At 33.8% G+C, this 15,982-nt stretch overlaps 1 protein-coding gene across 1 annotated transcript in view; it reads left to right on the top strand.

Moving 5' to 3' along the window:
• The window catches only part of LOC103134700 (uncharacterized), a 76,226-nt gene extending 61,231 nt beyond the window's left edge, over positions 1 to 14,995 (top strand). Inside the window, exons 8-11 of the mRNA XM_016668977.1 lie at positions 4,961 to 5,278; positions 7,839 to 8,111; positions 14,166 to 14,279; positions 14,664 to 14,995. Coding sequence (XP_016524463.1) covers positions 4,961 to 5,278; positions 7,839 to 8,111; positions 14,166 to 14,279; positions 14,664 to 14,755 — 797 coding nt within the window. The 3' untranslated portion in view covers positions 14,756 to 14,995. The remainder of the gene's footprint in view (positions 1 to 4,960; positions 5,279 to 7,838; positions 8,112 to 14,165; positions 14,280 to 14,663) is intronic.
• The last annotated feature ends 987 nt before the right edge of the window (positions 14,996 to 15,982 follow it).

Here is a 15,982-nt window from a genome sequence, read left to right as displayed (position 1 = left end):
TTATAAAATAATTTACCCCTAATAGTAAAATAATAATAAATAATAATCTTATATGTGTTGTACTGAAAACAGTGATAAGACCCATCTCCTGGCTCTGATTGATTGTTTCTAGCACTGGGAGCACTGGGAGAAGGCAGAGAAGCTCAGTTTTTTTCCACATATGTCTCATACTGTCAGGACATAGTGACAGTTTCAACAAATATGTAAAAAAAATATTTTTCGTTAAAAGTTACATACTGCATCTTTAAGTGTTTCTAGTTAAACGTGTTTTATAATGTGTGTTATATGTGTTGTACTGAAAACACATAAAATGCCCATGTTGCCTTTAATGGTGGTACGAATTTTCCCAGTAAAGAAGATCAGTAAATTGCGGACCCCTGGTGATCTATTTGAACCATCCTAAATATTATTTTGAACTGCATAGAACTGACCTTTGACATACTTCCGCTTACACAGATGCACACACTTCACTGTTATCACTCAGGCTATAAATAAAACAGGCTATTTTTAAAGAGAGAGAAGAAGATAGAGGGTGTAATGCCCGGAGGAAAAATGAGCTGCAGGAACTGAAAAAGAAAAAAAAGAGATGTTGAAGGCAGCATACAAACGCCTTCAAAAGCATGCTTCAATAGGTGGAGCAGTCTGAAAACAAATCAACACCACAATGGCTCAAATGATAACAAAAACAGTATGAGGAAGTACGTCAGTGTAAAATGAAATGAACTGAAAATTGGAAGAAGTTTGCAACTAAGGCACATGACTTGATATTTTCCTGAAACAGCACAAAACTATGTATAGATTATGCTGTCTATAGCATAAAATGGGATTAAAATAGTATTTAAAAGAACTTGTGCACTTTGGCATTTAAAAGTATTAAATGTGATTAATTTTGCAGAAACCCTGTGATTGTCTCTCTGAAAGAGTAAAAAACAGTTGAAAAAAGAAGATAGTTTTTCTAAAAACTTTAATTAAGCCTTGTCAAAAACACTCAGAGTACAAATGGACTAAAATTTAGTCTGTTGTTTTGTCACAGAAACATTCTCTATTCTTTCAGCAAGCTAGTTTTTAGATGAGATTTGACTCTGAATTCCAAAGAGGGACAGTACCAAACCTCCAATACTTTTTCCAAAACAGTTGGAAAGATAAGACTTGAGGATGGATTGAACAAATGTGAAGAGATTCTCCATCCACCGAGCGTAGGGTGTTCAAAACTGAAAGTAAACGGACCCAGGCTGGTTCTTGGAAGAGTGACACAATGAGAGCCAATGTTAAGAGTGAGGTGTCTCATCAGTTTATCTGAGGCAGTTTTTAGTGAGGCTATTTGAGGTTGGTGGCCTTCCTCTGCTGAATTCATCCCTCCAACCATTTATCATCTATTACCTGCTCTTCTTTACCTGAGCTGCTGACTACCTGACAAAGCTATTTTGGCTGGGTAGCATCTGATGGGGTGATCAATAACAGCCAATAACTTTGTCAATTTCTATTCATTCTTTATACCTTTAACCACAACAAAGTCAGGACTAATACAGTATTATTTTTTTGTGAAGAAGGTCAGGAATCTGAACTGTAGGAGATAGTGGGTAGCTGTGTGGGATGATCCAGCAGAAATAATTTGCTCCTGAACATGAGACGAAGGAGATGCTGGTTGATGTTAGAAGGAAATAATTTCTGCCAGCTTTTTCGGACAGGAAATGAAGTTGTCGAGTGCTTCAACTACTTGGGCTTTCACCTTAAAGTGAAAATGGAGATGTTTAAGTTATAGAGGGAAAGGAGGATGCTGAACAAAAAGCTCTCCAACATACACTGTCTCAGCTTCATGATATTTATTTTCAGAGACAGAGGAGCTCTTTGAGACTCAGTCAGCTTTACAGTCACAAACAGAAAACCACTCTCTCATTTTATCATCCTGTATGTTTATTATTTATAGCCAAAACATGTACTGAAACAAAGAATGGTCATTACCACCAAATATTGATTTAATGTTTTTACTGACTTGATTAAGTTTTTTTCTCTAAAGAATTTCTTTCTTTAAATCTTGGCTCCTACATTTTCCCCAGACTTTGAATGGCTGAGATGGATCAGTCTACAACACATCTAACCGTAAATCATGAGCGGTTCGGGTTCATCTGGTCCTTCAACATTTTGGTTACCATGCCAAAACATTTGTGTTATAATTTAACTTCTACTCAGTCCTGCTTTGATTTCATCCCAGTTTAACCTTTCATTTCATAAAAACAATCTGATCAATCAAAGCAAAAATATGCATAAATTACTTAAACGTTTGTTTTTCAGCTGTATACATTTTGTTAAGCTTTAATATGACACCTTACTTCTATTGATTTTTGTGATTGGCATATTGATCAGTTTTCTGTGATGAACTATGGGAGACGATGATTCTCATACACAGAGACATGAAGATATTCATGAGAACTTGTGGCATTAATGCAGAGATCATTGGCCTGCAGCTTGTTCTATCATCATACAACATGGAGGAAAGAGACCAAAACTGCAAATGTGCAAAACACAAAACTAACCAACAGTTCAGTAAAACAAATCTGTCATCACAATTATTTTTCTCTTTATTAAAACAGTTCCTTTTCTTTAGTTGTTCCTCAGTAAGTTGTTTATAAGTTGGTTCTGATTCTTTATAAATTGCTTTCAACTTCATTTTATTTTTTGAAGACTACAATATAGTAGGACAATCCCTTACAGCAGGGGAACTATTGGTGAAAACTTGTCGAATCAAATTATTATTCTGTTGACCAGTCCACATTTTTCACCCTTCTACTGTTCAGGATTTGTGACAGTAACACATCTACAACTTAGAAGATAATGGATAGGAAAGCAAGATGTCTCCTAGTTCTAATGGTGCCACAAATATTTAAGTGGATTTCTTGAAGTAATTACTGACATGAGTTAACTTAAAACAAATTTAACTATCAAATGTTTCTGGCAATCTTAGATCATTGTAGTTTTGTGAATCTGTTGTCTATTATCCTTGATAAGTTTGTTTTTTTTAATTATTTGTCTTTCCAGGTCTCATCACTGTGAATGTATCACAAAGTAGTGATGCCATCTTACCCTGTTCTCCAACCACAAAGGAAGATCTCTCATTTAAGTCATTTAAGTGGAGAAAAGATGGTCTGAATGTGTTTCATTATGATGCTGGGAATCATTACAACAATGGACTTAGAGGTCAAGATCCACAGTTCAAAGATCGTGTGTCATTTTTTCAAGATCAGCTACGTTCTGGTAATGCCTCCATTCAGATCCAAAATGTAACGATTCAAGACAGTGGAATCTACAGCTGTGAGATTTCACGTCTTGATTCAGGAAGTCAAACATTCAACATCAAGCTTGTTGTCAGTAAGTATTTGACTTTTGTCATAATCTTGAAAGATAAAAATCAATATCTGAACTCTTTCTACTTTTTATATTTATTTTCTCCATGATCCTTTTGATTTTTATTTATGTTTTAATTTTAAATATAGATTTCCCTTTAAACAGTTGATAATTTTTTTTGCTAGAATAATGTTAAGCTATTCATAACTTTGTTGTTTTTTGAGGACAAACATTAGTTTTTATTACTGTTAAAATATAAATTGATGTTGCAATAATTACATGCACACAGTTTTAGACCTGCCTTTTATGTTTGTTTACAGTCCCTTTAGTTTGGCCTCCTTTATGGTTTGCTGGTTATTCTGGGAGATATTCACTGACTTAAAATGTAGCTTTAGTATTTACTGCTGACTTCCTGAATACACAATTAGTCTTTAGATCTGATTTATGATGTATACGAAGTATTAAAAACAATCTGTTAATCACAGCACTCCCCTAAACCAAATCTTAGTATACAAATGTAGATGTTACTACAAAAATCCATATTGGAAATGTACACTTGCATAGATTTGGTATAATGCTATTCAAATTATTTTAGACAGGGGTTAAAATGGAAGTACAGATAAAATGTTGTCAAAAATAGAAATAAAAATAGTTTGTAGTATCAGTTTTTGAAACACAAAGGAAGTTAGAAGCCAAATATAAACCAGACAAATGATTTGTTTGATCCCTCTTTACCTCAACAGCCTCAGTTCTTATAGATTTCCACCAGATCAAGAATTTCAAAGAATTTTAATTTTAATTTAAGTTTAGGATTAGCCACTTACACTAAACAGATATTATTTTATTATGTTTGTTACACCAGGCTCTTTGAATCAGAACAGACTGTGGAAAAAGCCTGAACTACAACAGGCACCATCAAACTCATTCATATTATGCTTAATATTTCATATATATGGATCATAGTCAGTTTATGTTGAGCAAAGAACAGAGACAACAGAAAAACACCCCTCCCTCTATTAGTCAGTCATGCCAGTTAGTTGCTCAGTTGTTAGAGCTGCTTTTATTTAATTATTCGCTGTCCATTAATTATTCAGCATTGAACCTATTTATTTCAAAATCCAAATTAAAATCAGTTTTTATTTGATTCTGATTGAATAATTATTCAAAAGTTGTTTTAAAAATATATTTCACAGCCATTACAAAGACTCCTTTCTAAGTAAGATTGTTCTTATTTATCTTTGAATATTATTGACAAACTTTCAAACCTAAACAGTAAAACAGCTCTAGGCTCCTCAGTAAATAAGAATCATTTATTGATATTGAAGGGAGTTCTCCTTTTAGAGAAAAACTATTCTGTATATTCAAACAAGATGCCATCTATTGCAAGATGTAGATCACTATCAATTTTATGGTATGATGGAGGTAAAACAAAAATTATTATTTTTGTATGACTATATTTTTTAGGCATATTAGTTTGTTGACCCGATGTAGTTTCCACAATTCATTTAGGTTTGACGAATCTACCAACAAACTAAGGATCCTAAAAATTTGATTTGTAAATATCTTTTTTTTTATTTTCCACCCGTTTATCTTGTTAAAATGTGATTTGTTTTCATAGATGTTCCAACACTTCATGCAACAGAGGACAGTGATGTCATGTTGCCCTGTTCTCTCTCTGGTAAGGACCTCAGACAACAAGTGTTCGACTGGAAGAAAGATGGGCAGGAGGTGTTTTTATATAACAATGGCGATCATTACAACAATGGTCAACATGAAAATTTCAAAAATCGTGTTGAGTTTTTCCAAGATCAGCTCCAGTTTGGCAATGCCTCCATACGTATCAAAAACACAAAGCAGACTGACAGTGGAAACTACAGTTGTACATTTCCACGTCTTCAGCCACCAGGACAGCAGTTCTACATGAAGCTTGTTGTTCGTAAGTACAAAACGTTTTGCCCAATCTTGAAAGAAAGTTGAGTTCCACTGCTAATAGCACTTATGTTTAAAATTTTTCACACGCAACTAATTAACTCACTTAAACAATGTTTACCTTTCACAGCAGAGATTAGGATCAAATTACTTTCACTGTTAATTTTCCAACATTTCACTGACAGTCATTTGTCATTGTATTACAAAGAAGTGTTTAGATGGTGTTATTCGACTATAGGTAGCTTAATAAGAAAGTTAATTTAGATATGAAAGTTAGTCATCCTTACACATCTAAAATTTTAGGTGAAGAACACAGAAGAAAAGGAAAAATATTATCTGCAGAATTTAAATCTTAATAGTAAATTATTTGATGCTTAAATGAATTTGATTAAAATCTTTCCATCACAATAAATCCCTTCTTTCTCAGTCACTGAGGATGTCATAGAAGAATTGTTGAATCTTTAAAATGTAATGTTTTATAATTGTTCTCAAATAGATTTGATCTTAGATTGAGCTGCATGATGTTAGGGAAAATATGCAATTACAATATTATTTTTGAAGGTTAATGTTATAAGAACTGTTGAGGTCAAACTAATTTTCTTAGTTTAATTTACCTTGTCATTCCAATGTCTTGGCACTTTTCACCTTAATCAGGTGTGAACAACACTTCTGAATTTCTATTTTTTTCTTTATGTTGATGCAAAGATAATATTGCATTAACAAGTGTGTAACATGCCTTTTATGGGCCAGGTGAGTCGTGATTCCTGTGAAGTGAACTTGTTTTTTTGTTTTGTTTTGTTTGTTTGTTTTTACATGTATTACTAATAATAGGTAAAAACAATGAAGTTGTGCTTCATTAATGAAACCCATAACAAGTTTAGTCATCTCATTGGTCCCACCAAAATCAATCTTCATTAGAAATTTTATTGAATCTTTTTACGACATAACTGATCCCAGATCACATTTAGGCAACATACTATAATTAACTGCAGTCATGTACAGTCCTATTCAGTACATTAGCATATAAGTTCTGATTTGCCTCATTTGTCAGATTAAAAGTACATGTTGAAACTAAACATACTTTAAGTCCAAATTTCTGCATTTAAAGTGTTCTAATGGTCTGATGTAATCAAATTTTAAATTGCATGCTTTAATACATGTAAGTGGAAAATCATTGTAACAAAAATAAATACTTTCAAACAGGGCCGGTGCCGCCCACTTGTGTGGCCTAAGCACATAGTTTGTTGTGGCATTTTCCCAATTGCAAAGATGAGTAATTTCTCATCTGGTGGTGGAAAGTTGAAGCTTGGAAAGTTGAAGCTTGTGACATTAATTACGATTAAAACAGTGGAAAAAATGTACAATGAGTTAAATGAAACAATGGGGAGTGTACAGAACTAGGACTCATTTTATAATTACAATAAACTCCTATTTTAAAAGACAGTAAGTTTGTAAGACTTGCTGTTGTCACAAGCTTTAGTTGTTTGATGGTAACTCCTAAAAATGTATGACTTTACAAAGGAAACTAAAAATGTGTGTGACTACATTACATTTACTCAGTTTACTTAAGAAACTTTTGGCAAAAAAATAAAACTAACTTTTTGGAGTAAATTACTACACTATACTTTTTACACTTACTCAACCATATTTTTTGGATACCCTACCAATGGGTATTAACTTCACTGAATGAAAAAAAAATACATCAGTTATTGACACACCTACAATGTAAGTTAAAGTGAAACATTTGGTAACACTTTATTTGAAGGGGGGTGAATAAGACTGACATAACACATGTCATGAACATGACATAACACCTGCCATGAACATGAATAAGCCTTCATGAATATTTATGACTGTTGTCATAAAGCGTAATTTGGTAAATTATGACACTTTTAATACAAAGTTGACATTATTCAAAATGTCTTTATGACAACTTGACATTAACCAAGAAATCATTACTGATATAAATTTGTTATAAAAGTATTACTGATTGCACTTTAAAAATGAGGTAACTTTATGTTATTAAAGGTAAAGTTTAAACAGTAATGATTTCCTGGTTAATGTCAAGTTGTCATAACAAAGACATTTTGAATAATGTCAACTTTGTATTAAAAGTGTCATAATTTACCGAATGACGCTTTATGACAACAGTCATAAATATTCATGAAGGCTTATTCATGTTCATGACAGGTGTTATGTCAGTCTTATTAAACCCCCTTCAAATAAAATGTTACCCAAACATTTTGCTCATGTGCAAGCTTTATTGGTGTACTGTTTTGTACTTGCTGAGCCTGCTGTGGAAGTGCTTTAAGATACATACAATATATTTACATTACCAACTCTAAGATTTTTTTGCTTGTTTGAAAAAAGATTTGTCAAGGGTTTTTTCTCCTGTCTGAATCCGTTTTTTAATCAGTTTTTTTTTCTTTTCAGTCTTTAGATACCATAATTTAGTTGCAAGTATTTAGTAGCACTTTGATGCATGATGTTCATTATACAAGGAAGTGGAAATTATAAATGTATTTTTCTAATCTCTACCTTTTTTATTGCTTGTGCTGTTTTCACAGATGTTTGTCCAAAGCCAATGATCACCATTAAAAAAACAGCTGATGGCATAAGGGTGAATTGTTCAGTTCCTGATGTTTCAAAAGTCAAGATGGAGATGGAGTTGCATAACAGTGATGATGGGACTGTATATAAGCCTGTTAAAGCTGTAACCTCACAAAATCCCCAATACTTCATGTTTTCTGTGACCAAGGAAGACGACTATCGTTGTCTTGTGAAGCAGAATGAATACTGCCATCAACTTTATTCAGAGGAGATTTTTGTTCCGGTATTTGGTGAGTTTGTTTTTAGTTTTAATATTATGAACATTTGTGGTTGTTTTTTTTTTTTGTTTTGTTTTTTTTACATATAACATCATTATGAATTTCATTAAAAAACTTCTATAAGAATGAAAAGAGAAAGATCAAATTAAAAAGACATTAGCTGAGTCTGAACCTGCTCAGTTTTAGTATTATCAAGTTCTGCTGAGATTAGACAAAGAAGAATGAATATTCCAAACATATACTTTTTATTTAGTAAGATAGTGAAATTATATGTTCCTGTCATTGGAACAACCCCTTAACAATAACCAGTGATTCCTGGTTGTCGGTACTAATTCAATTCAAGATAACGAAGGACTTTACACCAGAGCTAAAACAATGATAAAATTCCAGCTTATAAATGAGATACAGCTGGGATTTTATCCTTCCCCTCCAAAGAGCTGAAAAAGAAAAACTCCAAGTCTTACTCTGTTCTCTTGTTAAGTTTTTAGTAAGAAGAGATTAAAAGCTAAAAGCCATATTATTCTTATTATTGAATGAAAAACTAATGAACTTTGGATTCCCACACTGAGGTGTAACATGATGTCAGAGAGATGTTAAAAAGGGCCTTACTTACACCTAAAATAAGCACAAGTATTGATTTAAAGATCAGTAAAAGCTATAAAAAGGATAATGGACCAGTGACAGGAATCACAGATCTTTAGTTTTTTATGTATCACTTCACTTAATTACTTTTAGAAACTCCTGGAACCTCCAGTAAACCTGCAGTCTGAGAGCAAAGTACTCTGAGATATTATGTAGTTTGATTATTAAGAGATTTATGTGTAATAAATAGAAATTTAAAGTAGGGCCCTATGATTTCAGCAATGCTGAAAATGTAGATGAAATTTAATAAAATAAAAAAAAAACAATAAAATGTGGAATTTCACAGAATTAGCTTAACATGAAATCTAAAACTGACAGTCATTACTTCATGTCTGTGACAGACAGAAATGAAAATGAACACAGATCATTATGGAAATGTTTACAGGCTTTTACTTTTTGCAAGTTTTCTACATGATGAATATTTTAGTGTTCAGTTCAGTTAAATAATTTTTTAAAAAGCTATTTTATTTTATCTTAAAAATAAGATCTTAGGTTTGCACATAATTTTTGATGACAATTGTGGGAAAAACTTTTTAACACTTTGTAAAACAAATGTTCTCCCTGCCAGCATGCCTATGTGGGCCCCATGTGGGAAAAAGGAGGGCTGATATATGGGTCCCATATGGGTTTCTCTGCGGGTTCCACAGTGGCCCCACATGGGTTTGCCAATATAGGACCACAGCCCACATGGGCCCTACATGGGCCCTACATGGTGGTGGGCCCTACATGGGCCCTACATGGTGGTGGGTCCATATGGGTTTGTCCATTTAGAGTCCATGTAGGGCCCACGTAGGCTGTGGCCCTATATGGGCAAACCCATGTGGGGCCACCGTGGAACCCGTGGACAAACCCATATGGGACCCATTTATCAGCCCTCCTTTCCCCCACATGGGGCCCACATAGGCATGCTGGCTGGGAGCTGTTGAACCCCAGCACTCTGTTATATTTATGAGCAGAATAACAGTAAATGTTGACCTCTATTGATTTTATTTAATGTTTTCATTTACAACATATTTACAAACTTTTTAGGTTAATAAATTGGTTAAAATGAAAAAATGGAATTCAGAAAAATGAAAGCTGAAGAAGTGGAATTTGGAAAAAATAAAATGGAATTTTGAAAATGGTGAAACAGATTTTATAGGGTCTTCATAAAGTCTATTCTAATTTTACAGGGAGCTAATCAAGAAAAACAAAAGTTGGAGAAATAAGATCCCTCTTTTTAAATGAGCAGAAAGGTTTCCACAGATTTTCTTTGACTTTCCTGATATGAGATCTTCACAATACTCATATCTTGAAGAAACAAGTGCATGGATAATTATTTTCTACAAATCTATGGAACATATTTCTAATTTTAATGAAATAGTGCTTCTAATGAATTAAATAATGGAAATTAATGCTGTGCTCTCTGATAGTTCTACAAAGTGAAAGGAAAGAAAGCTCTTGCTGTTCATTTATTACTTGACTATTTGTAAGAAAAAACTGTGATCAACATTATTAAATGTCATGCAGTCTATCATGACAAGTAAAGACACAAGGCCATTAACTGAAGCTTTGATATTTTCTGATCAATTCTATTGATTTTTAATCTACTTATTTGGACTGTGAGTTTTGTGAACAATGGGTTGGTAACACTACAGGAGAGTTATGAGTAAACTATTCTCTTCCACAATTTGTTATGGTTAGAATAAATTGCTGCCTCCTGGTGACAAAATGTTTAATAATAAAGTTGGTATTACTTTATCATTCCTCCTTCTAAAATGAAATTTTGAGAAGGATTGTGGTACATGAAGACAATTTAACTACTACTGGATTAATATATATTTTTTCCCATTATTCCTACCATAATTTATTAAAGGGGCAGTATTACATGTTTTACAGACACATATTTAATTTTATAGCACTTTCAATTGTTATAAAATTGCTGTATATATCAAACATGACTTAAAAGAATTTTAATTTCATAGTTTAACTCCATGAAATCGTGCCTCTGTCGCTTTAAGAAAATCCTGCTCTTTCCAACATTTTCCCTTCAGGAAGTCGTCATAACTTCACTCCTCTAATAACCTTTTAACAACATTTTTACCAGCATTGCACTCAGAAGTAGCTCACATAATGAGCTCAGCAGATGCACAGTTCCACCAGATGTTTGCTAATAGCTGCTGGCTAGTCTGAAGGAGCTGAGTGAGGGAGTCACATGGAAAGGATGTTCTGTGAGGTGGAAAATTGTAAGCTTGGATACAGAAGCACTGAGTAGGAAGGTGACCCCAAGTTCCCACAAGAGTTTTGCACAGCTGAATGGCTGCAACTAGCCTGGTAAAAACCAGCCCCTTGTTTTTACACTTTGCTTTCTACAGAGGCTCTGGGCTCTCAGCTATTGAGAAATGACTGTGCTAGAAGTGAGATTTTTTTTTTCCAAGCAGAATTAGACAGGCAATGGCCAGGTTAGGTGATCACACGAGATTAAATAATTTCTCAAACACGCAGGAAAGAATCAACATCCCAGATGTGTTTTTGATGAGGGAAAAACATAACATGAATCTTGCCTAAAAAACGAGGATTTCTTTGTGTCAACAAGTAACTTCTTAAAAAAGTGCAATAAGTGTCAAAAAAGTGTCACTAGGATTTGAATTAAAAATACCACCAAATTTTTAAATTGTAACTGACCCTCGTATCAAGACAAAACTCTGCCTCTGGCAAATTTAGAAAAATTCCAGAAAAGTGGGCGGAGCCAAGAGACGTTTAAGTGTAGGGAAGAAGATCCAAGGGGGTGAGCGGGATGTGATCAGGACGAACCGAGTGCTGGACCAGGGAGTCAGAATCAGCTCTCCAGTCACTTTGACAGAATGTCATCATCAACAGTGAGGTCCAACAGAACCAGCACTGTGGTTCTTTGATAGTCTGTATTTATATGGATGTCATTTAACATTTAGAAAAGAGCAGTCTCAGTACTGGGTTTACTGTTAAATTTTAACATTTAAATTAAAATTCAAAAAGTCTTTATTTGCTTAAACATTTTGTTTGAAAACTAAACTTGAGGACAAAAGAAGTTCCAAACATAAAATATCGACACATGTAACAGTGAAAGTCTTAAGGCTGCTAATGATGTATGGGGTTCTGGTGCAGGAAGGAGCTCTTTCTAAAGTGATTTCTGTTTACATAAAAACCAGGCCATTTGTTCCTACCTGGCAGGACATAGAGGTTCTTGAAGCAGGTCAGAAAGCTCTGAAACTGTGTCAGGATTTACACCTACATTACACTAATCTTCTAGCACCTGGAGAGGGTGAGTGTTTGCTCTGTAAATCCATTAAGACCAGCTCTGTGGATTACCTCAACAACATTATTTTAGTGACATGTTGGGCATAACTTCTTTTGTGGATCCACGCTTCAGGGCCAAATACATACTTATTGTAAAAATGGATGCATTAAAACATAAAGTTATCTCTGAGGCAGAGTCTCTGCTCATGTATCATGACAGATGTTCATCTGATCTGCCTTCAACAGCATAGAAGAAGCAGCAATTGGCAGCCCCAACTTAAAATAAGAGATCACTGGCTAGTTTCTTCCAACACCACACACCTACTAGCACCACTTTAACACAGAGGGAAAAAATAGAACGTGAATTTCTAGCTACCTGTTCTCAGTTTGTGTAGAAAGTGATGCTGCCCCTCTCAAATGGAAGAAGGAACTCAAAGTTGTTTATCCAGCACTTGGACAAGAAATATCTTTGTGAGCCTGCCATCATCTCACCTTCTGAAAGGAGTTTCATTGTGAATGTTCAGTAAACTCTGTGTGCTGCTGCCAGTCTTGGCCAAGATTCTCTTGCAACAAAGATTTTTAATCTCAATGGGATTTTCCTGGTGAAATAAAGGTTAATAAATAACTAAATAAGTTCCAATGTGAACAGACCTCAACCTGTTCTTCTAGCTGGAGGAAAAACTGCTGGAGAAACATCATTAGATACCAAAACAAGGGAAATATAAGAATATAGGGACAGACTGTTGGAGGAACTGTGGGGTAGAGGAAGCCAAACCTCTACCACATATTCTGGGCCTCACAGCTGAACCTGTGCTGGCAAGAAGTATTTTACTTTGTATTTGGACTGAAAATACTATTCAGTTTCCTACACTTAGGTCAAATAGATGTAATTAAGCACAAAGAGGATCTTAAGTTGTTAAAAATTATCTTAGCCACAAGTAAGAAAGCAATGACAGATTGATCAGTACAATTTGAAGATTGGCAAGAAGTGATTTTGAAATTTTCAAGATGGAGAAGTTAGTATATCTTGAGAAAACTCAAAAAAGGCAAATTTTACAGAATTTGTAATAAATGGATTAGATTCATAACCCCAAACAGAGCAGATTTTATATAATATCTTAAAGCTTTTACTTTTTTTTTAAAATTTTATGCATATAGTGTCTTCAGACGTGACTTTGTTGTAAATAGTTCATGCTGTGTGTATATGATCCATATTTCTCCTTTCATTACTTACTACTATCCTTTAAGATGGGCAGGCCGGCTCAAGGACCGGGTGCAGTGCACTCACTGCTGGAAAAGAAAATCATACAGACTGGTGAATTTTTTTTTTTAATCTGTTAACTCCACCTCCCAGTCAAGGACAGAAAAGTGAGCCAAGACTTGTCTGATAGTCTTGCACTTGGACAGATCAAATTCAGAAGGTGGAACACACAGAAAGAAAATTGATGCTAGAAAAAAGGTTTTTGCTTTTGTTTACTTGCTTACATGCCGTCTGTGCCCTAACGTGAAATAATAATTAAAAAACAGGTCAAAAAAACAGTTGGAATGAGAACATTCTAACTTACCAAAAGGACAGACTAGTCTTTTTTTGTTACAAAATCTGCAATTTGTTCAGTAGTTGGCCTGGTTGTGTACTCATTTTAATTTTATTTCAGTTTTGCACAAAAAAGCAGAGAAAAGGATGGAATTATGTTCATTGAATTCAGTTTGCTTACAGTTATTTGCCCAAAGTAAAAGATATTTACAGGAGTAGATAGCAGGAAACAGACTTTAGAGAACAAATTAGTCCTTTGATATATTTCTTTCTGTTTAAACTTTAGTTGCACATCTGTGTTTTCTGTTTTGTTACAACAGAAAACAACTTAATTTTATTTGAGAAAGATTATCTAATATTTTCCAGGAGGGCATTTTTAGGCCAATTATTATCTAGAGCTGTTTAATAAATATGTCTGTATCTGGGACAACACTTTGACTCGGATGTATTTTTCTATTCTTACTTTATGTAAAGAAAAAAAAATTAAGATATATATTGTATATCGCCATTTAGCATAAAAATATTGAGATATTATTTTTGGTCCAAATTGCTCAGCCCTTTTCTGTGCATTCGGTAAGGTCTTGTTCTACTGGTACATTGTGAGAGTAACATTATCCTCTTGTAATGTGTTTCAGGTTATACAAAAACAACCGTTATTGGACTTGCTGTTGCACTTGCTGTTGCACTTGCTGTTGCACTTGCTGTTGCACTTGGAGTTATTGGGTTTCTTCTGCGCCAACAAATTTTAGGTAAGTTATGATGTTTCATTTTGTCTTGTTTTATATAATGAGCTGTATATTTAGCCATCATTCAGTCTAAAGTAAGTAAAAAAGGCTTAATTTATTTGCTGCACCTCAGTGATGAGACAAAAGAAAATTTGTTCCTTGCAAATAACTTTTAGCTCGGTCCCTTTTTTTAATATAGAAGGGCTTCTTTATCTTTTAATGTTCTTGTTCCATTGCACCAGAATCATCATATTATGATTGATTATTTATTTCAATAATCCAAGAGATTATTGAAATCTGATTTCAATAAATTAAACTATTGAAATTAAATTTGTGTCATTTAAAGTGTAATAAAGTTCAATAATTTGTCGCTATTCACCGCCATTGACGCTCTGCCTGAATGCCCAGTTGGAACCCGCAATGAATTATGGGATATCGTGGGCCGTGAAGGATACACCGGACCCATCCTTCAAATCTGGGGAAAAGAAGGACGCATTTGAAAGATGCATTTGAAGGAGTCTTTGAATTCGGACAGGCCTTGTCCATAGACATAATATATATTATGTCTATATTATGCCATAGACATAATATATATTATGTCTATGGCCTTGTCGCCACGCTATGACGTAATCGGCCTACAAATCCGTCCTTCGAAGGATGCAGACCCTGAATTCGGACACAGCTTTTGTGTAGATTTTTACAACTGTCAATTTTTAAAAAGCCGCTTTTTACTTTTTTATATGAACCATTTTTTATTGTATTTTCTCATCCTCAGCATTTTATTTAATATTTAAAGCTTTATTTGTTTTTCTAGTCTATTTTAGAAACTATAGTGTTAACAAACAATGAAGCCTGGTGAACCAGTAATACCATTACTGTGATTCACAATAATGAACAGAACTGGGAAGGTAATAAAACCTGGGAAGATATCCCATTATTGTTGTTAGTATGAATGTATATGAATCCAATTTACAGACTGCTTTTTATTTTCCTAGCTACATTATTTTGGTCTCATTCATGTGTTTGTTAATTGATTTTGTTATGGACTGATTTAACTTGACCTTTGTGCCTGTATGAAAAAGTGAAGCAGTGGGAATGCTTTGTATGTATTTTGAAATCAGTGTGCAGTGACAATACATTTTCAAAAAGATGTTCATGATGTTACATATGAAGGGATTTCCAATGAGTGTTAACATGTAATCACATAGTTGATGCTTTTGTCTTTCATCTTTAATCTCTGTTTTGTTCAGTGGCATTTGTGCTTTTTGTTTTGTTTGTTTTTTGCTTTTCTTTGTTTTTCTGTATTTTGTTGTAAATCACAAGTGCTAATTTTCTAAAACTGCATCAAGGCAGTTATTTTTATTTTTTACTTTTCTTGCCAAGTTGAATAAAAACTGCTTCAAAGGACTGAAACAGCTGGCTACGCTGCTGAATTACGTCTAAACCTGTATGTAATTAATAAAATCAATTAATTGTACAACTCTGAGTTTAACAAACATATTGTTTGTGTGTGTTTAATAGAAGGGGATAATTAAGGCCCTTAATAAAATATTAGCTGAATACAACACTTTAATTCAACATGCTTTTTTCCTGCAAATTCATAGAAGAGATAAAGTGCTATGTGAGGTACACCTAATTATAAATATGCCGTCTAAAGCTGCTGTTCTTTACAATAAAATAAAACGGCAACAAGGAGAAGCACAAACTAATCTGATCACAACCTACAT

Source organism: Poecilia formosa, unplaced genomic scaffold, assembly GCF_000485575.1.
Source record: "Poecilia formosa unplaced genomic scaffold, Poecilia_formosa-5.1.2 Scaffold18, whole genome shotgun sequence".
In the NCBI taxonomy this organism is placed as follows: Eukaryota; Metazoa; Chordata; class Actinopteri; order Cyprinodontiformes; family Poeciliidae; genus Poecilia; species Poecilia formosa.
This window is presented reverse-complemented; position numbering and strand designations above follow the sequence as displayed.